At 53.1% G+C, this 27,703-nt stretch overlaps 1 protein-coding gene and 1 long non-coding RNA gene across 3 annotated transcripts in view; one reads left to right on the top strand and one right to left on the bottom strand.

The window, feature by feature from the left end:
* KIRREL3 (kirre like nephrin family adhesion molecule 3) overlaps positions 1-22,636 on the bottom strand; it is a 114,281-nt gene extending 91,645 nt beyond the window's left edge. For both annotated transcript variants that reach the window (XM_037038192.1, XM_037038193.1), the window contains exon 1: positions 22,572-22,636. In XM_037038192.1, the coding sequence (XP_036894087.1) occupies positions 22,572-22,605 (34 nt within the window). In that variant the 5' untranslated portion in view covers positions 22,606-22,636. The remainder of the gene's footprint in view (positions 1-22,571) is intronic.
* Positions 526-27,703, top strand: LOC118981427 (uncharacterized). The gene is made up of 3 exons (XR_005065342.1): positions 526-655; positions 2,522-2,687; positions 25,349-27,703. It is a non-coding gene; the product is annotated as an uncharacterized LOC118981427 (long non-coding RNA).

Here is a 27,703-nt window from a genome sequence, read left to right as displayed (position 1 = left end):
CGACACTCGCTGGGAGTCTGTGGATGGCCCACCCTGAGCACGGGGCACTCGGCTCATAGAAGGCTCTTCAGGGGTTTACGCTGCAAGCATGGAGTTGGGGGGAGGAAAGGAAAGGCTTCCTGGAGGAGGAGCCATGACATAGGGATGCGACGACAAAGAGACGCGTTCTGTGTCGGAGGCACACAGGCACAAGCTGCAAGCAGAGGCACGAGGATGGGAAACCTCACCCTCCACACCGACTCCCTCCCCGCCCAGTTGCGTGCCAGGGCCTGGGGTCCCGACAGGGCAGCACTCAGGGCCAGGCAGGCCCAGGGGAAGTCTGCCCCGTCAGCAGCAGTCAGTGCCGTCAGGGGCACAGTCCTTACCCCCGTCCCAGCCTCCGTTTCCTCTTCTAAAATGGGGGCAACGCCCTTGCTTTGCACAGCTGCTAGGAGCTCAAGGCCCCTACCCTGGCACACAGGGTGAGGCTATCGCAGGAGGCGCCCCGCAAAAGGCTCTTCTTATTTTCTCCTCTCCACAGTGCTTCCTGAGCCCCGGACTGTTAAAACTGGGGCCACAACCATGCCTGTCATGGTGGGGCCGGGGCATTCAGAAGATGGGAGAGGAAGCATTGCAGGTCAATTGGAAGCTGGACTGACTAAAATCTGCTTCTTCTGTGAGTCACGCAGGTGAGAGCGGTGGTGGTTTGAGCAGCCTCCCCCCGACCCGCTGCCGCCCAGCTGTATAGTGGCCAAGGTCCCAGGCTAGTTTCAGTCCCCTAGAGCTGATGAGTCAGCCGTGTGGAAAAGACTCACACATCACCGTCTGCTCTGTTATTAGGGACCAATGGGGGGGTTGCTTATGAGTATGTGTACCGGGGATACTTAGCACTCGCTTGCTCCCAACACATGCAAAGGTTTCTCTGAGATTAAGGGAAGCGGTCTGACCCCGAGCAGCAGGCAGAGGGAGGAGGGCAGGAGAAGCAGGCAGCTCGGTGGCCCCTTGTGGACACCGGCCGCTGTTAGGTGGGACCTGAGAGGATGACTCACACCTGACCTGGGAGCCCGAGTCTTGGCTTCTGCTGTTGGCCGGCTGCTCAGCCTGGGACCAGCTCCAAAAGCAGGAGAAGGAGCTCTGGGACATTTCTAGAATCCCTGTTGGGACCTGCTCAGGAGAGTGGGTTGGGAGCAGTGACGTTGTATCCTGGGACACTGACCCTCGAAGAAGATGGATTGTGCGGGAGGGTGTCGTGGGAACTGGGGTGCACCAGCCCAAGGAATGCTGTGGTGGCCGAAGGCAGGGGGGTCCCACCAGATAGCCCCCAAGTCCCCTGGCTGGTGTGGGGAGGCAGAGCAGGGACACATAACCTTCTCTGACAAGGAGCTTAGAGTCTGGAGGAGACAAATACGCACACAAAGGAATGGAATGAAAGGTACTACATGATCACCTGGAGCAAGGTGTAAAGGAAGTCCTGAGGAAGAACGGTTTTCCTCCTTGGGATATGGCAGAAGGAATCACAGATGGCAGGCGGTGGTGGCGGGGAGCAGGGCTTCTGAACTGGCCTCAAAGGGAAATCGAGGCGATGCACTGGAAGGAATGTCCCCGGGAAGAGGACATGGATGCCACACGGCCTGGGCCTGCTGTCTGGCTCAGCCATTGCAGCTGGGCCCTGGGGACATTTCCAGGTCCCTTTGCACCTCAGTCCCCATAGAGAATCACTGGTGCTTGTTGGCTGTCACGCCAGGCTTGTGGCAGCGTGTGCTCATGTGGGTGTGGTCAGGATGCAAATCCAGGGAAGCGTGCCTGGTCTGACACTGCTGGCCTATGAACACGCACTCAGAAATTTGCTCTTGTTGAGACACGGTCAGGGCTTTCTGACCTGCAGGCTCAGGTCTGAGGCTTAGGAGGATGGCAGTAGTCTCAGTGAGGGTGGGGACGAAGGGCTGTCTGAAGGACGAGGGCAAAGTGGGGAGATTTTGCTGCCATGGGGCTTGGGCTAATGCTGCCTCAGTGGGAAGAACATGAATTTGGCAGCCATTTGGGGGGAGAATTGACAGCACCCGAAGTGGGGTGAGCAAGATGGAGGCATAAAGGCCCACAGGACAGGGAATGGGTGACGACAGGAGCCACTTCTGTCTCCAGAGAAGAAGCAGGGCAGGCAGGCGGGCAGTGAGTTCAGCTGTAAATATGGGGATGGAGGAGGGCCTCAGGTCCCTCAGGAGGAGACGTCCTGGATCAAGTTGGGTCTGTGCGTCTGGGGGGAAGAAGGTGTGCATACCTCATACCTGGTATTCACTACGGCTCAGGCAGAAGTGGCAATTGGACAGCATGTCATTGCATTTGGTGTTGACTTGAGAATTCATCTCCAAGTACCGAAAGTTACAGATATTGATGTGACTATCTAAGAGGAACATGGTTACTCCAGGCTTGGGTGTATTAGGAGCAGCGGTCTTGGGTGTACTCCTGGCAAGGTTTGCACAAACTTAGAGCCCTGTCGGGACAGCAAGAGGTCATCTAACCTAATCTTGTTCCTTTGGATCAGGACTGGAAATGCAAACAGAGAAGCCAGAAGACCAAGGCGGGGGTGGAAGATGGGCCTTCTCTCCATTGTCTGTTTCTTCTGGACATCTGCAGGGAGAGAGACTTAAAAACACTTCAACCCCAACCTGGCCATTTGTAGCCATTGGCTGCTTGGTGTTGCCACACAGGTGAGGATTAAGCTCACCACTGTCCTGGGTGTTCCAGAAATGGCGCTGGGTCTTTGTTTGGGCTTATACAGTAAGGCCTGGTGACTCTTCCCATGTTATGGGCTGGTTGTGGGGCAGAAGGTCCCCGCCCGAGTTCCTTGCCTGAGCTAGAGTGGCCTGTGTTCTCAGGGCACGCACGTCCCTCCCCAGGACGTGTGATCCAGCAAGGTCGTCCTGAACAGTGTGGGTTGCTAATGAAGAGCAATGGGGCTGGCTGAGGCAGGGAGACTCCAAAGCCACTGTAAATCCTTTGCCTATTGATTATCAGCCTGTGGCCCAGGCAGTGCATGCAATGTGCTCATTAGTGACAGAGAGGGGCAATCGCCATCCATTCAGCCAAGTTCCAGGTGCCAGGAAGACACTGATAAGTGCTGTTAGAAAGCCTGGTGCATCGGTGCCTTCGAAGGAGCCCATCCATCGCTGCCAGCTGTGGTCATCCTGGAGTCTGACCGAGAGGGGAGGTGGGGGAGGGTAGAGGTGGGAGGCACACAGGCAGCCCGAAAAGGTTGGGACCCCAGGTAGGGCCTCAGGCCTGCTGCTGGCTGGCTGTGCGCCCAGGCTGCACCCTTTTCTTTCTTCGAGTCTCGGGTTCTTTTGTGCAAAGGTACTCACTGAGCCATCGATGGGGGAGGGGTGGGGCAATGTGAGAGAAAGTGGGGCTGAAGATGAGAGAACTGCAGAACAGAATGATGTCATCAGCCAGAGAGCTGGCTGCAGGTGCCAGAGTGCATCAGCTTGGGGACCATTGGGATAGGCTGGAGGCAGGGCCAGGGGCCGCTGACCCTGTGATGTCTAGTGTCTCTTGTTCTCTCTCGTAAGAGTGCCGTGTGGACACAGTGAGCACCCAGGCCCAGAAGGTTCCAGTCTGGTGCTGCCTCTGCCCTTGGGACTGGCTCTTCCCTCTCTAAGACTCGGATTCCGCATTAGTAAAGGGCAGGGCTTCAACCAGTAGTCAGTTTGCTTTTATTTTCTAGTGCATGCAACCCTTTGTCAATGCAATCTCACGTTGAACCCCCATGTATAAAGCTGCTGGAGGCAGATCCTGGAGGGGAGGCAGAGGGACCCAGTCCAGCCCTTTGGTCTCTTGGCAGAGGACTCCATTGTCCTTCTGGGAAATGCTCGAGGAGTCAGAGGTCCCCTGCAGCTGCGGTGGCCTCTGGGTGTCCTGTGAAGGGCAACATGGCTTTGTCCCACTGGGTGCACTGCACGGCTAAGGCAGGCTGGCCTTGCAGCACGAGGGGCTTTTGGGTCCCTCACTAAGCCTGCAGGGGGCGCTCCCATTTAGACCTGCTCATTACAGGGGCACCTTCCCACGGCTGCAGGAGGCATTGTCAATCAGAGGTGGATCATGTTGGTGCCCTGGCCTGCATTCGTCCGCTCTGGGAGCCCAAAAGCTATGGAGTCAATCATCTCTGAGTGGAGAGGAGCAAGTGTGTGCGTAAGCCAAGATGGTGGACATTCCGCAGTAACGAATAATTCTAAGTAACATTATTTTCAACTTTGGAAGGCATTTTGGTTTTCATGCCCGCATAGGGATGTGTCAGATGTTCTGGGAATTTTTAATATTTTTTAAAAAGTGTTAACAACAGAGCTGCCTTCTGCCTCCTGCGAAGCCAGTGGAGGACATCAGCTCCGGTCTTGGCCTGAAGCTGGGGCAGGGCCACTCCACCCTCCCTCCCGTCTCGCTGCCTGTCTTACGCTCACACCTTCCCTAGGAGGGGACGCGGTGTTGCCCAGTTTTTGTCTTTACAGGACTTTCATTCCTTTCATTTCCTTTGGGCCTCATGCAAATGAGAACAAAATAAGAAGCTGTGAAATGTTAAGAGGACTTCATTAAGGAATCTTGGCAATAGCATTTTCCAGAAATGGGGACAATTTGGCAGCAGATAATTGAGAGCTGACTGTACATGTATTCTAGTTAAAAAAGCAGTTCTGCTCTCTGTCCTGGGATTCTGGGCTCTGACTCCTGGTGGCTTTCGGACACCGCCTGGGCTTCACCCAGCAGTTTGCCTGTGTCATCCTACTTGCTTCGCCCTCACAACACCCAGTGGGGAAGGTTCTGTCATCCACCCTGATGGGGGGGGCCGCCGTGCCAAGGCTCAAGGCTGAGACTGTCCCAAGGTTGCCCCACACGTGAATGCCTTCCATCCCAGCCCTCTGAGGCATCTCTCGATCTCTCTGTCATCACCTCACAGTGGCCCTGGCAAGGGCTCAGATGATGTGTGTCAACTCTGAGAAGGCAGCAGCAAAGGAGAAAACAAACACACAAAACAACTAACATGCAACTTCTGGCCAAGATGGAGATATAGGTGGAAACACTGTGCCTCCTCGCACAACCAAGTTTAAAGATAACAAAGTTTTAGTAACAAAAATGCAACCAAAACGCAGAAAATTGAACTATACATAAGTCCGACAACAACGAACCGTTCAGTCAGACCAGTAAGAGGGGCGCAGCCAGCGGCAGAGTTGGGTCGGGCAGGAAAGATCTGCCAGACTGACCCAGGTGCGTGCAGGCAGCCGTTGGTGGATCCCAGGCGTGGGGTGGCAACAGGTGGACCCAGTGAGGGCACAAGGTGGCAGGTTGACCGAGGTCACACATTCTCGCGCAGATAAACCAGGTGAAGGAGCAAGCAGTGAGACAGACTGCACAGGACCCAGCGGCGGGGAGCAGCAGAGGGGATCGCCATTGCCCCTCTTTGGCCCCGCCCCCACATACAGCATCACAACCAGCGACTGAGTTGCCCCACCCTGGTGAATACCTAGGGCTCTGCCCCTCATACATAACAGGCGCGAACAAACCAAAACATTATGGTTCAAGAAGAACTCAAAGCCCCAGAGCCAAGAACTCTAAGCGACCAAGAGATAGCGAACCTATCAGATGCACAGTTCAAAATACTGGTGATCAGGATGTTCACAGAACTGGTTGATTTTAGTCACAAATTAGAGGAACAAATGAAGGCTAAACTAATTGAAATGAAGAGAAATGCACAGGAAACCAATAGTGACAGAAAGGAAACTGGGACTAAAATCAAGGGAGTGGACCAGAAGGAAGAAAAAAATGACCAAACAGAAAAGAATGAAGAAACAAGAATTCAAAAAAATGAGAAGAGGCTTAGGAACCTCCAGGACATCTTTAAACATTCCAACATCCGGATTATAGGGGTACCAGAAGGGGAAGAGGAACAGCCATGAGTGGAAAACTTATTTGAACAAATAATGAACGAGAACTTCCCCAGTCTGGAAAAGGAAATAGACTTCTAGCAAGTCCAGGAAGCTTAGAGAGTCCCAAAGATGTTGGACCCAAGGAGGAACACACCAAGGCACATCATAATTACATTAGCCAAGATTAACATGAAGAAGAGAATTCTAGAAGCAGCAAGAGATAAACAGACAGTCACCTACAAAGGAGTTCCCATCAGGCTTCCAGCTGATTTCTCAAAAGACACCTTCCAGGCAAGAAGGGGCTGGAAAGAAGTATTCCAAGTCATGAAATCCAAAGACCTACAGCCAAGATTGCTCTATCAAGCAAAGCTTTCATTTAGAGTGGAAGGACAGATAAAGTGCTTCTCAGATAAGGTCAAGTTCAAGGAGTTCATCAGCACCAAGCCCTTATTATATGAAATGGTAAAGGGACTTATATAAGAAAAAGAAGATGAAAAATATTAACAGTGGAAGGACAGTAAACACACAGTTATGAACAACCACACCTAAAACAAAAGCAAACCAAGAGGACAGCTAGATCAGGAGTGGAACCATAGAAATGAAGAACACATGGAGGGTTAGCAACAGGGGAGTGGGAGGAGGAGAAGCGGGAGAAGGTGCAGAGAATAGGTAGCATAGAGGGTGGGTAGAAAATAGACAGGGGGGAGGGCAAGAATAGTATGGGAAATATAGAATCTAAAGAACTTGAGACACGTGGACAAAAATTTAAGGAGAGGGGAATGGTGGGGGAGGGGTGTGCAAGGTGGAGGGAAATGAAGGGAGGAAATGGGACAACTATAATGGCATAATCAATAAAATATATTTAAAAAACTAACATGCAGTTGCTACCCTAGCCTCTGTTTCGATGGTTCCAAGTGGAAATGTTGGTAAAGGAGTGACTTTGCGCAGGAGGAGCTCTGAGAGGAAGGAGAGGGAACTTGCCCTCTGCTGGAGGCTCCAGCACAGAGCTCCTTGGAAGAAGAAGTAGCTCCAGCCCCGGGCCAGCTTGTCACATCAAGAATCCTGAGGGACCGAGAGAGTCACTCCCATTTTACCGATTAGGCAATGGAAACCTGTCCCAGCGTCCAAGGTCACAGAGTGTGCTGGAGGCTGGCACCCATGCTGTCTGGCCCCAGGTCTGGGCCTGGCCTTATGTGACAGCACTGGGTAAGCGCGGAGGGTGTGTGAGCCCTGCCGTTCCCTCTTCCGAAAGCAGAGACTGACTGCCCTGCTCCAGTAACGGACACCAAGCTGGTGGGACGTCTGCTGTGCGGCTGGGCGTGGGTCCTGTCCCACCCGCAGGCCGCCATCACCCGGAGAGCTCTCTGGTGGCCCCAGGCACCCAGGGCTGAGATCCACTCTGGGAACAACAGTTTAGGGCAAGAGTTGTTCAGACCCAGGCAGAGGCATGGTCACTTTGGGGCTCCTGCCTGCCTGCACCCCCATTCAGAAATCCTTTTCTAAGCTTTGTCAGCTCACTCGTGGGCTGGGTGAGTGATTTCCATGGGCCATTGCAATGGTCACTGTGGGGCTGAGCCTCCTACCAGTGGTGAGATGGCTTTGGGGATGACCTGGAAGGCCCTTCTGAGGGGCCCAGGGCTGGGGACGGCATATGGGTGTACACTTGGGAGACGGGGGGCCCACTGCTGCTGCCCCCCAGAACATCTCTATTTTCCAGCGGGGGGTGCCCCTGCTTGCGCCCACAGCTCCTCTGATAGGAGAGTTTCTCATGGAGGGAGCAGAGCCGCTTTCAAACCCCCTCCCCTAAAGGCAACAATATTTAGTAACACTGGGCGGCTTGGGGAGAGAATTCATGTCTGTAATTAGTTACTGTATATCACTGTTAGCACTCTGCTCAGGATTTACTGGGCAAATACCATTTAACTGCACAATAACTACAGGTCCTTGCTGCTTATTGGGTAATTTACTAAGGCTGGGAGAATAGGGCAGGAGGGACTCAGTAGGAGGTATTGTAACCCCTTGAATCAAACTTTACGAGTTCGGGTTTTGGCAAGGAGGCAGCTGCTGGGAGCCAGCGCTCAGCACTTTGTTTTGTGGAGTTGGCGGGCAGACTGCTTCCTTCCCTCTCTATTCACTGCAGAGGAGGTCTGGGACAGGTCCGGGCTGGCCAGTGGCTGCCCAGGGCTACGGAGGGCCTTTTGGTACAGGGGGCCTTCTTTGGTACAGTCTCTGGCTGAGCACAAAGAAACCCAGCAGGAAGCCGGCAGCAGGAACCCAGGGCTTGGCGTCCTGGGGGCTCCATCCAGCCCTTCTGTTTACCCCCTCCACAGGGCTTCTTTGCATCTGGGCCAGTGGGTGGAGAGCGCAGGAAACTGTCCTTGGCTGGCAGCATTGAGATTATCCTAAACCTTCTCTTTTCTTGCCACGGCCGCCACGGTGGTGAAGCCGCCATTCCCGGACACTTGGCCAACGTCCCCAGCCTTCATCTGCTTGAGCAAAGTCTGTCTTTGTTTGGCCCTGCACTGTCTACACTCTAACCTACTTAGACGGGGGAGAGGGGAAGAGGCACAGTAATGAAAAACGCAACGTGCAACCTTGCCTCACGCAATCCAATAAATTACTCGGTACCCGGCTGCCAAGCTCCGACTAAGCCCAGTATTGCCTGCAGTAATTATTTGGATCAAATGCAGTTTATCTGCTTCATATTTGTGCTTCTGTGCTCAGTGGTAACTTATAAATGTCATTGTGGTGTTTATTTGTTATAATGAAACTTAATGGCATTGGAAGCCAGGAGCAGAGCTGGTGGGGCGGCAGGTTTCAAACAATCTCTTCATCTCTGGAGAAGGAGTGAGCCAAGATAACAGGAAACTGCCCACCGGGAAGAGATTTGCAGAGGTGGCTGTGTCCTCGCTGTACGGAGTCAGCCAGCAGCCACCTCCAGAGCCATCTATCGGGAGGAGGGAAGGCTTGGCTGGGTTTAACTCCAGCACTGCCCCTCTGTCCTTTCTCCACCTCCTAAGGGTGTTTTAGGGGTGGGAGCTGTGCGGTCTTCACTCTGCCTGATGGATGGCCCGGATAGGAGAGACAGGTTGACTGGGGTCTTGGGATGCTAAGGTCCTGGTTGTTGGAGATGCACGTTAGAACCTGTGGTGACCATGTCACGGAGAATACACTACCAGTGAGGGTGGGAGAAGAAAGTGGGGGATGGAAGATAAAGGGAGGGTCTCTTGGAGGGCCAAGAGAGGGGAGACTTTCTCCTTTGGGTGAGGAAGGGGCGCTGGTTGGCAGCAGGGAGCACGAGGCATGAATGGAACAGGGAAGAGCTGGCCGTGGTGGGAGGCAGGGTGGCCCGCTGGCTCCGCAGAAGAACCACGGGCACGGGTGGGCCATGTAGTGTAGAATGAAGGCTCTTGGCTTCATACAGCCCTGGACTCTGCCTTTTCTTAGCTGTATGGCTTTGGGCAAGTGGTTTATCTTCCCCCAATTTTATTTCCTTATGTGGAAGACGGGAGGAACAATGGGTGCTTTCGGGACTGTGGGGACGGTTACAGGAGGTGATATGCACAGAGGGACGAACATGGCCTTGGACAACACATAGCAAATGACAGACAAACGGCTGTGGCGGTGATCAGCATGTAGTAGATGTTCAATAAACACTTGTACCGGGAAACCTGAATAACACTTCCCACCAGTGTGCATTACGAAACCCTCTTCCAAATGACTCAGGCTGGACTGAGACCTCGCAACTGACCTCGTCTCCATTTTCAATCATCCCTGGCTGGTTACAGGAACTTTCCCAAGACCACTCAGCTGGTGAGTGCAGTGGGCACAGGCTCTCCTGCCTTCCAGGGCAAGTCTCACCCCATTGGTCAGGCTGGACAGCTCCCCACGTCCACCGGGAGGCCGAGCCCTTCCCTCCTGACCAGCTGCCCTGCTCCCGGGAGCTCAGCCGCAGAGCCGGAGCTGACCGTCCCAGACCGTCCCAGACGCACCCGCAGGCGGAAGCGGGGGTCTTCCTGTCCACTTCATCTTAACACCACATTTAGCGTTTACTCATGAAATATTCATCCTCTCTCCTCAGCGGCAGGCTCATGGCAGGCTCCTACTCACATCATGCATATGGATGAAAACTATTAGTCACTGTTATTTCTCCCGCTCCCCCCCACTCCTCTCCCTCAACACACCTCCTGTTTTGACCTCAGCAAAATGGGACTGAATCGAAGGTACGGACACGGGACTCTAATAGTAGTGCCGCGCGTTTTGCGGCATTTAATACTTCCTCAAAGCGCCTGCACGGCCACTGAGCATGTTTTATCTTCACAACATATGCACAGAGGAAAGAGGACTAGCGGCAGGAGCACCCCCAGTTTGCAGCTGAGAAAACAGGGCTTAAGGGAACGCAAGATTAAGGTCACATACTTTGTGCGGAACAGAACTTACTATTTTAAAAACCAGTTATTATTATTTTTTGATTCTTAATGAAATGTTCTCTGAGAAACCGAGGGTGTTTTGTTTCATGCAAATATATAACAGCACCACCCGTTATGTAAATAGATAATAACACCATTTACAGTTTATAGAATTTTTATCCCTGCCATTTTAACTAGTCTTTGCAAGGCAGGCTTGAAGTATGTTTGTCTGACTAAGCTGACATAATGGGTTAGTGGCCGGTCTGAGCTTTAGACCATTATATCCCAAGGTGGGTGGATTCCAAGGAATGCTAGTCACAATACACTCTCTAGGAAAAATGTTTTGAGGTCAAATAAGTTTGGGAAACTCCGTGAATTGTATCCCCCTTTCGGGGGTTCGCCATGGCCTTAGCGTATCGAGTCTGAGAAAGTCTGTAGGAGAGACTTGTTCAATCAGGGTTAATGCAGCCTCTGTCCACCTGATTTAACCACGGAGCCTGTGTTTCACAGAAAACCGGTCAACGGGCTGCAGAAATGCCGCTCCAGGGCAATGTGTGCATGACAATCCCCCTCCCCCCGCCCCCGCCGTATTTTCTAAGGCTGTGGGGTTTGGGGCAGCGCTGGGGCAGGAGGGCATGGAGCATGAGGACAGAGTAGAGAGCAGGCTTGCGGGCCCATCAGAGCAGAAGTGCCCCTCCCCGGGCTGCCTCTTCTCCTTTCCACGGTCCCAGGGCACTGAATTCCAGATATTTTAGTCACTATTAAGTGCAGTCAGTTCAGGTTCCACCTGGGGCAGGACCAGAGGGGCGGCTGACTGACTGAGTGGGGTCTGTGGGCAGGGCCGTGTGGGGAGATGGGGAGAGAGCTGGCCTTGGCCGCTGGGACACCCAGTGGGTGCTCGGTCACATCTGCCCTTGGTGGTGACGGGGCTGGTCACCCAACCCTCACTCTCCTGAACCCACAAAGCTCCCGGAGGTGGAGTGGACGGGAGAGGACCCGGGCTGGAGTCTGAGCTTCGCCACATCCGACCATCGCTGTGTGCCTCCCAGTCGATGACTGAGTTTTTCATCCTCAGAAGGGTGCTCCCACCACCCACCTTGACAAGGTGAGGATGAAGTGTGTGGAAGTGCCTCCCAGCCCCGAGCCTTTCCAGGCAGCTCCCACCATCACTTCTCCGCCTTCTGGAAGTCTCCCAATATTACTCAGAAGGAGCGGCTCCCCAGCGTTACGCCCCTCGAACACGCCATTCGGGCAGCTCTCTGGCTCCTTGACCACCCGGCCGTCTGCTCTTCTATCATGTGCCTGCATCCCCGCCGGACTCAGATTCTCTCGGGGGTGTGGCCACTCTGCCCGTGCCCCACCGGCCTCCTTCAGGCCTGGCCGCGTCAGTGCCCATGGGCCAACTCCCACCCTTCCCCTGAGGTTTTCTCTTAAGCTGCAAAGGCCACGGTGCCCTCACAAAGTGCAGGCCAGAGTGCCCAAGCAGCCCTCAGCCAATTGGTGACAGCAGCTGGTATAAACACAGTGCACTCCTTGGGTGGCCTGAGCTCCGCAGCACCTCTCAGTGACCCCTTGGGGACATGGCTGCAGTCATCCGCCCCAGTAGTGGGGTGGATGATGCCCCTTCCCTGGCCCCCTCTTTCCTGTCAATTCCCTCCCCTCGCCTGGTGCCCTTGGCCTCCCACAGGGAGCCTTGCACACAGGACCTGGCTTAGGTCGTCTGCGGGAATCTGAGATAAGATAAGGGCACCATGCACTCGGTGTCCATCTGCACGTCACCCCCCACCCCCCCAGCTCAGGGTGCACACTAGATGCCTGATAAATCTTCTCTGAGACAGGTAGAAATGAGCCCTAGGAACAACCACAGGGAGCTGTGGTCCTCCAGCAGGCTGACCGAGGGGTGGGGAGCCCTGGGCTCCTCCTCTCACCTGGGAGGCCCCGCCCTCCGCTCTGTACCTGCCCCATCTGACCAGCCTTGGCAGTGCAGGGGACCTGGGTCTGGCCAGGGTCCTTCCTCAAGGAGAGGAGAGTGACTCAGCCCTTCCTCAAGGAGAGGAGAGTGACTCAGTGCAGGGTTTGGAGATCCTTTCATGACAATGGCTGAGAAGGGCTGCTTTTTAAGATGAAGACTGGCGGTTACTCTGGTGCCTTCGGCTCGGAGGCTGGAGTTTCCGAGGCTCTATTCATCCCGCACTCTGTGTGCAGTTGTGGAAACTGTCACCGTGTCCCACATTCCATAGGCTATTATGTGTATTTCAAGCTGTTATATAAATGCACTTGATTCGGTGCTTCTGAATGTCATTAAACTCCTCCCATACCAGTAACAACATAGTTTCCATGGAAACTAGCACGTCGGAGGAGGGAAGGCATGGAAGAAGCCGTTGGAGCAGGGGCGAAACCGTGTCCACCTGGTCACTATTCCCAGAGCATGGGGCCCCGTGACGTGATGCGGCTGCTCTGTAGGGACGGGGCCAGCTCCATCAGGGTGCGACGGGCTCTCTTTTGATAAAAGCCCTGGATAATTCATCCCAGCCTGAACTGGCTCGCTCCAGCAGACGGCTCTAAAAACTTCACGGTACCAGAGGCCATTCACCAGTCCCATTTATGCAGACTCTTCCACCCTGGGTGAGGGGTGGAGGGAGGTCTCCTCGAGTGCTGATGACGGCTCTGAGTGAACGGAGGGGGAGGGGGAGGCAGAGAGGAGAAAAGAGGCTTCTTCAAGACACAGTTGGCGCAGGGCGAGAGCCCAGGACTCTGCCAGTGCCTGCTACCTATGTCAGCCACGCAGTTAGAACCAGAAAACTGTAGATTCTTGAGGCTGAAGGGGGTGTTACGTCTGAAAGTCCTTAGGAGAGCCTGGCTGAGGAGCCGCCGGGGCATTGGTAGGCAGCCGGCTTCCTGTCTGTGGCAGGATTCAAGCGTAGGCTGCAATGGCCTCTAACACTGAAATGTGCTCCTAGGACCCAGCTCCGACATTGCTCTGTCCAAGACGCTGCCTGGCCCTGCTCACTTGGCGTGCAGTTTGACGGGGCTCCCTTCTCTCTTCCTATAGCTCCCGGACATCGGTGCCAGTTACAGCGGTGACGCTGCATTGGAATTGCTGCGATGTCCTTGGGGCCGGCTCTGTGTCTCCGCACACCAAGGACCACCTGGCACAGTGCGGGGCACAGAGCAGGCACCTGGCACACGGTCGGTGAAGTGATGGGCACAGAGCACCACCGCATTCAGTGGGATTTGTGCCTACGGGTGCTTGGCAGGGCTGTTGAGCCACCAAAAGGAGGTGGGGCCTAGATGACCTTTGGTTCCTTCTGGCCTTAAGAATCTTGTCTGATCTGGTTCTAAACCTGTTCTGACTATGTATGGGATTTCAATCTAGATTTCTCTGACTTCTAAGCCACAGTACTTAACTATTAAGCGTATCAACCGCCATGTTAATAAGCAAACTGAAGTAAAAACAACTATGAAATCAACTTGGTATAAAATAAATGTAACATCCCAGACGCAGGGCAAAGCTTCTGGGGACACACGGGGTCTAGCCTCTCGGAAGCTCCCGCGCCTGGCACAGTGCTGGCCCCGGTGGGGGACGGCTTCCCTCTGCGCGTTTCGTGTCTGTGTCAAAGAACCCACTTCCCTTACTTTCCTCCAGGGGTCTTGCTTCTGGTCTCTTCCAAAACATGGCTCCAAACCCATTGTTAGTAGGCAGACTTCCCTGACTGGTCCTCCCCCATCACTCCCAGACCTCAAAGCTTAGTGTAGTGGAGCAGAAAGGACTGGCCTTAGGACCAGCAGCCTGGGTTGAGTCTGGGCTCCATCGCTTGCTGGCTGTTACTCTAAGTCACACTGCTTTCCTGAGTCTCGGTTTCCTCTTCTCCACGTGATTTCCAACGTTGCACCCAGGAGTCTATGCTTCTCAGGTCACCCAGTCCCAGCAACTTGGGAGCCATTGACTGGGGCAGAGAAGGTTGAGGTCCTTACTCTTCTTTCAATGTTTTACGCTATGCAAACGTGCTAGGCTCCTGGGACATAATGGAGACTGAACGGAGCTTATAGACTTGTAGGGTAGATGGGCGGTACTTGAATAATGGTGATACGAACATATAGGTACAGGCTGAGCTACAAGTTCTGACGGGCAGGGCTCTTGTCACGTGAGAGCATGGACTGCAATGGGGGGGAGGTTCTAAGCAGGTTGCAGTGGGGAAGTGGTACCTCAGCCGAGAGCTGAAGGATGAGCATCCTCTATGTGGGAAGGGTTGGGGATGTGGTGTGGCGGGCGTGGCCAGCGTCCAAGAGGAGGGACCAGGACAGGCAACGCTGCTGTGGCAGACAAAGCACCTGTTTGGGGAGCCAAAAGGCGCTGATGTCACCGGAGCACAGAGAGTTAAGGGGGACAGACCAGGCCAAAGAGGTGTATAGGAACCAGATTGTGCAGGGCTGTATGAAATGCGCCAAGGATTTTGGCATTTTTCCTGAAAGCAATAGAAAACCAGTGAAACATTTTCAAGAGGAACGTGACATCTGATTTGCATTTTGAAACACTGCTGTGGCTGGAGTGTGGAAAATGAACTGGGAGGGAAGGGGTTGGCTGACGGGTTGGTGGAGAGCACGGCTGCTGTCCGCCCAGAAGCAGGGAGGAGGCGACGGGGGCCTGAGTGGTGGCCCTGAGATGGACACAGGTGGGTGGACACAAGAGTCAACAGATATTCAGGAGGTAACATTTCTAGGTCTTGGTGAGGGTTGAATATGAGTGTGAGGGAAACGGATGTTTAAAAAAGGAGCTTGGCAGGGCCTGTGGCCTAACGGGGCCCCAGGTCACCGTAGCTAACCAAAGAGGCCGGGCAGGAATGGTGGCCGAGGCGTGGGTCTGGGAAGGAGCTCCGGAACCCTCCGTCAGACTGCAGCAGCGGAGTGAAATGGTGGGCCCTTGTTCCAAGACGCTGAGGGAATTAAATACCAATCATAAAGTACCTGGAAGTCTGAGGCGTGCCGTAAATAGTAAACAGAGACATTATACAAACAACCAGCTTTGCAGCCCCAGCGGGAGAAAACACATCAGGTAGGAAAATGAAATAAGAAAAAATGCCCCCCAAAGCCCCAACTAAAGAAGTGACAGTATTAGCCAACATCCTGGGGGCTCCGGCAGGCAGGGGAAGGAGCGGTCTCGAGGACATGATGGGCCCTGGCCTTCGTCAGACCTTGGTGGCCCCATCGTCAGAGGGAGGAGCTCCCGAACCCGCAGACCTGTTCTCCCCTGGGCCAGGTCCCTGGGCCACTTCCCCTCTGCTCTGACAAAAGCGCAGCTTGTCCCTCGGCCGGTGTCCCCGCCTCACTGCCACCCAGGGCGCATGCAGCTCAGATGGGCCTGAATTTGCTCTCAGGGGACAGACAGGGAAGCTCAACCAGCTCTGCTTTCCGAGGCTGCCCAGCAGAGCCAGCCAGCCGGTTTCCCAGCTCTGGCTCCGTTGGTGACCGACGTGTTTGAATTTATGGATTGGTGGGGAGAAGAGGGTGTGAGGAGGGTGCTGAGAGCCAGGACAGATTTTGAATCATCACATTTTAAAGGCTCACAGGTGATCATAGCCAACATTATTCAAGTTTGTGCACAAGATGTCAAGTAATCTGAGCATCCAGGGACTTGCCCAAGGCTGCACAGCTGGCTCCTTCCTCTGACGGGCTCCTTCCTGTCCAGAAGCCAACGGGCATCTGTCACCTCTGTCGCGGGGGAGGGAAGAAACAGGGGGTGTTTAGACTCAATTCTTCAGGTTAGGGAACTGGGGAGCAGAAAGCTAGGACAGACTCTGCACTGTCCCAAAGGCCATGCGCAGATGCCCAATCCCCAGCCTTCCAGGGCCCTGTCTGCCCCACCTGGCAGAGGGTGAGGACCGACACCTGGGCGGAGGCGCGCTGCCCTAGCCTGGACCAGGGGGTGGTACTGCTTGGAGCTGTGGGGCAGGTCAGAGCCTGTGCGGGGTGGGATCTGCCACCCGCAGAGCCGGCCTTCTCCCAGAGAGGCCTGGCTGGCGAACAGAAGCTGCCTTTGCTAATCCCTGCGTTTGTTTCTTCCTGAGAAGATGAAAGGGACAGCGCTGGGGGCATTTCTGCTCTCCCCTCATGGAGCTGGGACAAGGTCCCACATCTGGGATCCCGCCAACCCTCCAGATGTGCACCTGTCCTCAAGGGAGGGCTGTGCACGGGAGCCTCTCACGGGGCTGGTGAGCAGGGCCAGCGCCTCCAGCCTCCTCTCTGCTCCTTGACGTGTGCTCATCCTCATTTCCCTTTTCAGGAGTACTAGGGCCTGATAGAATTTTCTGGTTCCTTAGAAACTGTCTTCCCGGGCCTTTGCCCCACCCTCCAGATCTGTCCTGATTTTCTCCCACATCAACTTGTGACTCTCCTGCATTTAGCGGGACCCCTCTGACCCCTCCCATTTTCTCTGTATTTTTAGCTGCCCTGAAAAACCAAGCCACCTGAAGAGTAGGGGGCTTGCCTTGTGTTCACAGGTCAGCCTCCTCTTTCTGAATCTCAGGAGCACTGGGCTGGATGTCAGGAGACCTGGGCTGTGGTCCTGGCCTTCCAGCAGCTTCCTCCTGACCCAGGTGAGTTGCTTATGTCCCTGGCCTCCATGAGTTGGTGGGTTGCACTGTAATTGCTGGGGTTGTTCATGGAGGAATGCTGAGGCATTTGAGGGGCAGGCAGCATTGTGCATCAAATACAGTGTGAGAGCTTTCTGTCTGCCTATGAATAAGAGCAGCCCTGGGTGAGCATCGTGCATTGAGAAGATGAGTGGTTCTGGGACCTCCTGGATGAAGGGATTATCGGAATGGCTAGGAAGAGGGGTAGTGGTGGTGGTGGTGTGTGTCTGGCTGTGGGATGAGGGGACAGTGGGAACAGTCCCCCTTGCAGAGCTAGAGGGGCATGCCTACTAGAGAAGCCCTGAGAAGGTAGTCTGGCAGTACCGGGGTGAGGAAGGAGAGCCCCGCCTCCCAGCTCCCCGGCTCTGCTGACCTGCCTGGGCCCTGGCCTCCCTGGAGGAGCCATAGTCTGGGGAGAGGCTGAGAGGCAAGATTTGCCGGATTACCGGAAATGCAGAGACTCGCTTCCTGGAAGGCTCTACCTCAGTCTTCTCTGCCTGGGGACCTCCTTCGCAAGACCCCCTTTACACCTGCGGGTGACTTTGCCCATCATGGCACTAGCTGCTTAAATTAAACCTGATCAACTCCTCCCTCGTGGAAGTCACTGGGCCAGGGGAGGCAAGGAGGGAACGGGATCCTTCTCTACCCGAGGCTAACTCTTTAGGTGGGGCAGACAGTGTAATGATTAATCACCAAGTAGGTAAGAGCCACAACATTAATCAGCTGGTTGCCTCAGTGGAGCACAATGGTGGGGCATCCAGGTTAGGGCCTCTTTATGGAGGGGACGGTCACAGTGAGGTGTGGGTTTCTGCCCTGGGCTTAAGGAGGGCAGGAGCCCTGTCCTACCTACCTACCTCTAAAAGCTCCAGTGCCTAGAACAATGCCTGGAACTTGTTACAGACACCAGCACATTTTTCTGGCAGGTATTCTGGCCGTTTGATGAATAAGTAAATGATCTCCTTCCATCAGTGCCCGTTTAAAGCACCGTGTACTTACTCACAGGAACACTTAGGTCAAACAACTCTGGTCTTCTTTGGCCTACTCTGTCTTTAGCTCCTCCTTCCTTGTCTGCCTTTCACTCATTTTTGTTTCTATGTCCACCTGACGCCACAGACACGTTGCGCCCTAACAGGAAAGAACACACACATGTGCACACACGTACCACAGACCGCTCACCACCTCCGTTCCCGCAGGTGCTGCAGATTCCCCCTAGAAGCTACTGAGCGCCCCCCAAAGGGAGCGGCTCTCGTGGGCTGTCACCCGCCTCCTTAAATGACCTCTGAACAGTGTTCTCTCTTTATTGCTTTGTGTAGTTGAATTGCACCGATCGCGATTATTCTGGCTTGTGATGAATCCCAAACCTATAAAGCTCCTGTTTGTTCACTATTTTCCTCTTGCTCTTCCTCGGTCAATTATTGTTGGGGCATGTGGTGAGGAGGGGCGAGTGGAGGGAGAAGAAAACAAAAATGAACAGGGAAGCCGGATGAACAAGGAATCATGAAATAGGAGACCACGTCTCCCCAGGCGACCGACACCCGACTAAATGTTGTTAAACAGAACAAATGAACTTCTAATATGGCACATGTCTTTTACATTTATTCTAACTTAGAAATATAATGATCACCACCTTATCTTTAATAGAAAAAGCAGCCAATCGTTCTCATACCTCACTAATTCCAGCATTGGGGAGAATAATTATTTTTCGCTATGCTGTCAGCTGTTCCATTTACACCAAAGCATGTGGTGCGGCTTAGCCTGAGATTCCTCCTTCCTGAGCTGTGTCATGGCTGCTATTCCGGTTCCATCACTCACAGGTGGAAGTTGTAATTATTTTGAGTGTTGGTACGAGATAATTACACACCACAAAAGAGCTCCGAATGCTTGCTGATGTCTTTCCTCATGGGAGACGTAGTGGCGTTTGGGCATGCGAGTTTCAGAAAGAGACAAAAGTGCATAACGTGGCACTTGGGGTGGCGAGACTGTCCACAGGAGGGGGCAGGGGGCCTCGTCCACCCCCCCAGGTCCCTCCTCTTCCCTGCCCATCCAGAGCCCAAGGCGACCCGCCTCATGCATCTCTCCATCCGTCCCACTCCCTCCTGTTCTGCCCCTCCCCTCGTTCATGGAGTGTGCAACCACTCACGCAACGCTCCCCTCGTCTTCTTCATCCCCAGACAGCAGCAGCTGCTGTGTGCACGGTTGTGAGTGAGCATGCACGTGAATGTGTGTGCTGGGACATTTGGGAGGGGCGAGAACCACACCCAGAGAGGGAGGCAGGGGTGAGGAGTTAGGGGCCCCGGGCTGTTAGTGATGCCTCCACGGCCCCTCTGTCGGAATACCTAGCTTGACTCTCAATTAGTCGTCACCAGGGGGCGGGCACAGGTTGGGGTAAGGCACCTGGGATCTACCATGCTTTACCAACTCAGTCAGACTGCGGAACGTAGTAACAACACATTTGTGTGGATTGTATGTGTTTTGAGAGGGGGCTCAGAGAGAACAGATACTGTTTTGGCATCTTCCCATTGCAAAGAGGAAAAAAACTTTTAAAATGCTGTTTTAGCTTAGCTGTAGCATGAGGTAAGGCTTAGTTTCCTCAGAGGTAATCATGTCCTGGTCTTATCCTGCAGTCCTGGTCTAGTCCCCCACCCCGCCTCCCTTTCTTCTCCTTCACTTACGTAATATCTGAGAAGTGCATGTCTACCTCATGCTGAATTTCTTTTTATTACCATTTTCCCGATTCCTGGTTTGGGCTCCACCACTGTAGCTTTCTGCTATGGCAAATGCTTTCTGCTACGGCAAGTGCATTCAGACGCCTTGCCACGGATTGAATGGTTTCCTCCTTTCTCTCAATTTACGTGGTGAAGCCCTAACCCCCAATGCGACTGCATGTGGAGATGGGCCTTTGCAGAAGTGCGTAAAGTTAAATGAGGTCACGTGGGTTAGCAACCAGAATGCTATCTCCACAGGAAGAGCCACCAGAGGGCTTGTTCTCTCTCCGCCATAGTGGTGGGAAGGAAACTGGGACTCACATCAAGGGAGTGGACCAGAAGGAAGAAAGAAACAACCAAACAGAAAAGAAGGAAGAAACGAGAATTCAAAACAATGAGGAGAGGCTTAGGAACCTCCAGGACATCTTTAAACATTCCAACATCCAGATTATAGGGGTACCAGAAGGGGGAAAGAAACAGCCATGAGTGGAAAACTTATTTGAACAGATAATAAAGAACTTCCCCAGTCTGGCAAAGGAAATAGACTTCCAGGAAATCCAGGAAGCTCAGAGAGTCCCAAAGAAGTTGGACCCAAGAAGGAACACACCAAGGCATATCATCATTACATTAGCCAAGGTTAAAATGAAGGAGAGAATCCTAGAAGCAGCAAGAGATAAGGGGACAGTCACCTACAAAGGAGTTCCCATCAGACTGTCAGTGGATTTCTCAAAAGAGACCTTCCAGGCAAGAAGGGGCTGGAAAGAAGTATTCCAAGTCATGAAATCCAAAGACCTACAGCCAAGATTGCTCTATCAAGCAAAGCTTTCATTTAGAATGGAAGGGCAGATAAAGTGCTTCTCAGCTAAGGTCAAATTCAAGGAGTTCATCATCACCAAGCCCTTATTATATGACATGTTAAAGGGACTCATCTAAAAAAAAGAAGATAAAAAATATGAACAGTGAAAGGACAGCAAACTCACAGTTACTAACAATCACACCTAAAACAATAGCAAACCTAGAGGACAGCTAGATCAGAAGCAGAAACATAGAAATGGAGATCACATGGAGGGTTAGCAATAGGGGAGTGGGAGGAGGAGAAGGGGGGAGAAGGTACAGAGAATAAGTAGCATAGACGGTAGGTAGAAAATAGACAGTGGGAAGGGCAGGAATACTATGGGAAATACAGAAGCTAAAGAACTTATGACACATGGACATGAATGAAAGGGGGGAATGGTGGGGGAAGGGTGTGCAGGGTGGAGGGGCATGAAGGGGGGGAATGGGACAACTGTAATGGCATAATCAATAAAATATATTTAAAAAATTATTTTCTGCTGCTTAAGCAGCCCAAGCTGACTGATAGGACTCCCTGGCTGTTAGTTAGCCCCTTGGGAAAGGTGGGGGAAGTGAATTCGTGTTCACGAGTCATGTGATGTGGTTCTTTGGAGGCCCCAGGACCTAGAGTCGGTACCCTTCTCTGCATAAGACACTCAAATCCAGCCCAGGTCTGGACTTTTCGTTTCCCAAACTCTGTGAACCCCGCTCCAGCAGCTCTAATGTGCATGGACCGCAAGAGAACGTCTGCTCAGCACCACGGACTGAGGCGCCACGTCAGTTCCCACAAATTACAAGTTCCTACATAGCGCCCATGGGAAGGCTGTGGTGGGAGTGGAGGGGGTGGGCTGAGAAAGAAAACAGGCAGGAAGGGAGACCGATGGGCAGGAAATGCAGCCTCCAGCCCTGGCTGTGCTCAGCCCCAGGGCTCCCACCAGTGGGAAGTGGCTTCTGGGTGCTGCTGCCTTCTTACACAGACGGGCAGCAACCCCAGGAGGTGATACTCCTGTGCTTCAGTGTTTTGGCCTGGCCCTTGTCAGCCTGTCACCATGGTGGGTGCAGACCTATAGCTGGCAAGACATGAGGTTTGGGGAGCATCAGGGGGTGTGGGTGTCACGGACTGTGGGTTGGAGAGGGGGCCCAGCTGAGGGCCATGGGAAGAGTACGCTTGAAGTGCACTGAGTCTAACTATGGGAATAGAGAAAATATAGGTGATTTGCCTTCCCCCTGCCTGGAATGGAGCCCGGGGCTTTGGGAGGGGAGGGGTCCAGCTCATAGCAAGCTGAGCTGGTGGCAAGCCAGGGCTTCATTTGTGTGGCTTTAATGAATAAATGGCAGCCCCAGCCATTGTTTATCTACTTTTGAATCCTGACAAACCGTCTGTGGCCTCTGATGGAGAGGGTTATTAGCTGCACGGAGACAGATGGCTGGGGATGAGGAGACTGGCTCTCCATTACAGCAGGTCCATAAGCGACAGCACGCCCTCCACATCGCAGCCTCCACATCAATGTCAATGCCTTCCCCAAGCTTCTGTGCCCCAGTCAGGCCTCAGAGGAAAGACTTAGTGCAAGAGAAAAGCAGAGTGGCCCATGAGTACGTGGGAGACGTACGATGAATGGAGGTGGAAGAGAAGGCAGGTTTCCAAGGGCGAGTTCTTTGAGAACAAAAAGTCTACCTTCTTCTTCTCTATTATTGTTCCAAGTGCCCCCCCCCTCCCCGTAAGGTACTGTTTATTCAATGGGCATTTAAGGAGTGTGAGTGATTGGGAGAAGGGTGAAGTGGTCTGGATTAGAAAAGATAACAGAAGATTTAATTGCGCTGGGTGGGTGGAAAGCAAAGGGTAGGAATGCAATGGGAAGAGAAAGAGGGCACACACAGGGAGGAGGAAAGACAGCGTAAGGAAAAATGCTTCCGAGTCAGCACGTTATGCTTCGGGTATTAGCTACTTCTCGCCATGTTACCATGTGAATATCCACATGGAAAGTACACCTGGCCTGCCTGCTGTCCTTTCTAGGTGTCCCAGGTTCTTTTTCTTGGTGCTGTAGTGGTATAGGGCATAGCTTCCTCCCTCCATATTACCCTTGAGCGGGTAGGCGTGTTCCCACTGACCTTCATTCATTCTCCGAAACTTGTCCTTGGCCATGTAGCCCAGCACCAGACAGCATCCTCTCTTCTGGAGGNAACAGAAGATTTAATTGCGCTGGGTGGGTGGAACGCAAAGGGTAGGAATGCAATGGGAAGAGAAAGAGGGCACACACAGGGAGAAGGAAAGACAGCGCAAGGAAAAATGCTTCCGAGTCAGCAGCATGTTATGCTTCGGGTATTAGCTACTCCTCTCCATGTTGCCACGTGAATATCCACATGGAAAGTACACCTGGCCTGCCTGCTGTCCTTTCTAGGTGTCCCAGGTTCTTTTTCTTGGTGCTGTAGTGGTATAGGGCATAGCTTCCTCCCTCCATATTACCCTTGAGCGGGTAGGCGTGTTCCCACTGACCTTCATTCATTCTCCGAAACTTGTCCTTGGCCATGTAGCCCAGCACCAGACAGCATCCTCTCTTCTGGAGGCCCAGCTCTGGAAGGAAAACACAGGTGTGTGAGCCTGGAGCGGGGTCAGGTGTCAATGAACCCCCTTGGCAGGGGGTGTGGTGCTTGTTGCTCTTATAAAGGGGGCTACTTATTTATTATAAAAACACTTTCACGGCACTTACTATGGCCCAGGCATGATTTTAAGCCACACATTTTAAATCTGCTTTTCCCCAAATCAAATCAGGCACCTACAATTGTCCATTTTACACCATCCTCATTTACATATGTGTTTTGTTAATCCGCTTAACAATAACCCACAACCTTCGGACCAACTACCTATGTGTTTTGTAAACAGCCTTTGGTCAAAGGGCTATAGGGGGCAGAGTCAGGAGTCTGAACCCAGGTGGTCTGGATCCGGAAACCACACTCTAACGAGTACCCCTAGGTTAATGAGGCCCAACGTGTCCCAGGCTTGGGAACCGCACCAGGATGACAGGGGGACTGTGGTCAGGCCTGCCGGAGGAGGGGCAGGGTCCAGCCAGTGGCGTCCAGCACGGAGCAGTGCAACCAGGCACAGAACGTCTGGGACAAGGAAGTGATGGACTCAGAGGAAGACGCCAAGGGCTGAGGCAGAGACAGGAAGAATCTGCTTTTTGGGAGAGCGTGGGCTTCTGGGGCTGGGGATCCTGTGCGTCCTTTAAAAAAAAATCCCCACCCAACGTTATGTTCATTGATGTTAGAGTGAGAACGAGAGGGGGGCAGAGAGAGACAGAAGGAAAGACATCGATGTGAGGAAGAGACATGGATCAGTTGGCTCTTGTACGCGCCTTGACTGGGTAACCCAGGTATGTGCCCTGACCAGGAATCAAACCCACAACTGGTTTGGGGAACAAGATGATGCTCTAACCATCTGAGCCCCTTGGCCAGGGCCTGTGCACTTCTACATCCAGGTACCATTCAGCATCATCATCAGCACTTTTGCAGTGTACACCCAGGGAGGAGCCTTGAGTTGGGATGGCTAAGAGACACAGACAGACTCTGGTCCCAAAGACTTTGACCTGATTAGAAAAACAAGTTAGAACAGCTATGCTAGACAGCAAAGACAAGGGACAGATTTTTTTTTTGCAGTATTTTGTAAATCAGTGCCCACTGTGTGTGAGCATTGGACGGGGTACTTGTGCCTCACAAGAAGTCAAGCTTTCTTCTCTGGTGGTCGTCCTCTAATCCTGATTTGTCTTAAGCACTTCTGGGTTCTGAAGCAGTTCCGCCCCACATTTCTCTCTGACCCCCACACCAGCCCCGTGAGGCAGGCAGATGGGGCCCTGCTCTTCACATGATACAGATGAGAAAATTGAAATTGAAAGGTGCTACACAGCTTCCCACGTTTCTTTTAGACACCCCACCCCCCATCTCTTTTCTTAGAAGTCCTGCAGCTGTGACGGCTGCCGTAAACTGGGAGAATGAATACGAGGTATGATTTCTGGAAGATGGAATGCAGCTGCACATTTTCCCAGGCCTTGCTGGGCTTTTGGGCACCCCGGTGTTTCCCCCACTAGTTTCATGGAGAAGGAGGGTCCCACTGAGCGGTGTGTTATAACAACTTCTCCGAAAGCTCTGGGTCCAGGCTGTTAGAACATAGACAGGTGGGGCTCTTCTCTCCCTCTCCGTCTCCATCCACTTCTTGTTGCCCAGTGCAACCTCCACGAGTAGCAAAATGAAAGGGAGCTCAGGGCCCAAGGGAGACAGATAAGTCAAGTGTGGGGGCTCCTGCCCTAGAGAAAAACAAAGCGTAGTGGATAGTGGCAGGATGCCATGGCCCCGGGAGGTAGATAGCTTTGATCTCTTGATTCTTTAAAGGGGTTTATTGACTATCAGTAAAGAGCAGAGAAGCAGACCCAAGCGTGCCTTATCCAAAGACACTCACTTCTTTTCCTTCCCTTCCACGCTCACTCATCTGAAGGCATGGCTGAACCTCCCTCACTTCAAACAGCCTTACATCTCAGGCGCCCAAATTGACGATGTTAAGTTCCTTCATCCAAGGCCTTGGCTCTTTCTGCAGGGGCTCCTGCTCTGCAAGGCCACGTGCATCAAAGCCCCTTTGATGTTTACTTACTATATTTGTGGATTCTTTCTAACAACCACCTTCAAGAGGCAGGCATGCGGCATGTCAGGAGGGGGCCGGCGGAAGTACAAGCTGTGAGGAGGCGCTGAGCATCCCTGAATGATAGCTTCTTGCCTGAGACGATATTGGAACCTCAACATGCTAAAACCAGGCAGAGCGAACCGGTCCATTGGAAGCACACGTGATTGTTCACCATCAGAATGACACAGTTGCTGATGATTCTCATTATATTTTCCAGGGACTTCTTACGTGCACCTGAAGCCATGGGTGCTAATGCGAGAGGGAGCCTGGGCTCCTGGACTGAGCCCGGGAGGAGACCAGGCACGGGGGCAGACGGTGCTGGATGCGTTCTGGCCAGTCTCCTGTTGGTGGTCCTAGAAAGTCCCCTCAGTTCCCAAGGGAATGGAAGGGGCATAATTTTCCTGAAGATCTGGCTAATGCGGACAACCCTCTGAACCCAGATCGCCTACGGCTGCTGTCTCTGCGCCCCCCGCACTCGACCCATCTGATGCCAGCCTAACCCCAGAGCAGTCGCCAGAGGGAAGAGGCCGCACATAGAGTATTATGAGCAACAACCCCACGGACCATGTTTGATTTTTGCCGATGACCAGGAAAAGAAGTTTTAAAAACACTTGACTGATGAAAGAAATGGAGGACCAGGCAATTTCTCAATGTATTTGGCTCATTTAATTTGACACGTGTGAGTTCGTCTTAATTACTTTGGCAGCAGTGTTACAAGGTGCTAATGCACAGCGCAGAAACCTGTCAGTGAGAGGGCTCTCTGACGGGGTCTGTGCTGAGAGGTGGGCGGAGCTGGCGAGGTCTGCGTGCAAACAGGCAGGTTGGAGGACCAGTGAGGCGAGCATTAGCTAGCTGGCTGCACACGAAACTGTGGGATTTCCTCAGAGCTAAGTTGGGGGTCACTGGACCCAAGTGAGGAAGCACACCAGCAGGACTGCAGCGGGTGGTGGTGGGGCACCTGGAACCCAGGTGAGAACCAGGAACGCAGGACCCACTGCTCTGGCTTCGAGAAGCCCCACCGAGCCATACTAGCCAGGCTATTACGGGAGAGATGATCCAGTGTGACAGGAGGAACTGGGTCCTTCACTTTGTGACCTGGACCAGCCTCTGGGCTGCCTGGGATGAAGGGTGGAGCCAGATCTCGGGTGCCCACTTTAGAATGGACAGCACAATGTTGGAGCCGTCTCCATGGAGACTTGGGGGCTGCAGACTCAGGCCGGGCACTTCTCAGTCATTGAACCACCAGGTGCACCCCCCAAAAATGATTTCCCATGCATCCATGGGAAATAATTCACATGAAACAAGGGGTCCTGGCTTTAAATAAAAGTCCACAGCAGAGAAGTCCCAGGTCACCTGCAGGCGGGGGGTGGAGGGCACTGTCTGAGGAGAACAAAGGATTAGGAAACACTGCTGACCAAGGACACAGTTATAAGAAGAGCATATTTCTCAGGAGGAAGGGAAGAATTTGTCCCAGGAACTCCTGGTCCCTAGACTGTGACTGCTTGAATTGTGCCGTTTTGGGGGAAACTTTGAGTGCCTAGTTTCAAGCACAGAGCCTGCTAATTTAAGGAAAGGGACAACTAAAGAAATACTGGGCAGCAATGAGTCTTTCTCTGCCCAGGTCAGAAGTCAAGCAGGCTTAGGAGTGGCGCAGCGAACTGGGTAGGTGAAGGGGTGGTGTGGCGGATGGAAGCTGTGATTTATGGGAACAGGAGGCCAGGAAACGGGAGATTGTCCTCTCGAGAGGAATAAAAAGCTTTATAAATGGAAAGGTTTCCCTTCAGTTTCAGAGGGTGAAGGTGGGACTTCTTTCTAGCCCTGGGGTTTTTAAATTCTTATCAGTAATAACAAGGATACAGTGATATCACTTCATGTTTGTGAAACACGTATTTTTTTTCACGATGCTGTCATATTCTCTAGCTCATTAGACACTGGCAGTGGCTCTGTGAAGTAGGCAAGGCAGGGACTACTTCCCTCATTTCCGTTTCAGAATCTGAGGCTCAAAGAAGCAAAATGACAATTCAAGGCCAAGGTTGGTACTAATGCTCAGGCTAGAACCTGGGTCTGGTGTCCGGCTTAGTTCTGGGGAGAAGGCTGGTGTCCCTGGGCAGTGACGGCTGTGGGGGCCCAGAAGAGGAAGGAGGAGCTGCAGGTCGTGGGATGGCCCTGGCCGAGGGCCCCGAAGGCTGGAGATCTGCCGGGGGTCCTGCCCCACTGGGGGGCCCTGCCCGACGGCCGCTCCCATCAGCGATGGTCCAGCACTGCCGCGCCGACGGCAGGAAGCTCGTGTCTCTTGTTGGGAAAGTTCTTGCCTCGATTCTGCGCAACTTTTTTCTCCATGGGCTCTGTCCAGTTCTGTGTGCAGCACGATAACTCACGTCCTGGGCAGTGGTGCTGCCCATAAATCACGCAAAGGTCAGTTTTCTGACCCACCTCTCCAGGACAGAGGCCCGAGGAGAGGCAGAAGGAAGGCTGATTAACCTGACCAGGCCTCGTGCATAACTCGGAACCTCTAGGGCAAGCAATCCATGTTTAATAGCCCAATAACACCTGTTTCATAATTTTTGAGTCC

Source organism: Sturnira hondurensis, unplaced genomic scaffold, assembly GCF_014824575.4.
Source record: "Sturnira hondurensis isolate 20B ecotype Veracruz unplaced genomic scaffold, ASM1482457v3 Scaffold0024152, whole genome shotgun sequence".
Taxonomy (NCBI): Eukaryota; Metazoa; Chordata; class Mammalia; order Chiroptera; family Phyllostomidae; genus Sturnira; species Sturnira hondurensis.
Note: the sequence above shows the minus strand (reverse complement) of the source record. Positions and strands in the feature narration are given on the sequence as shown.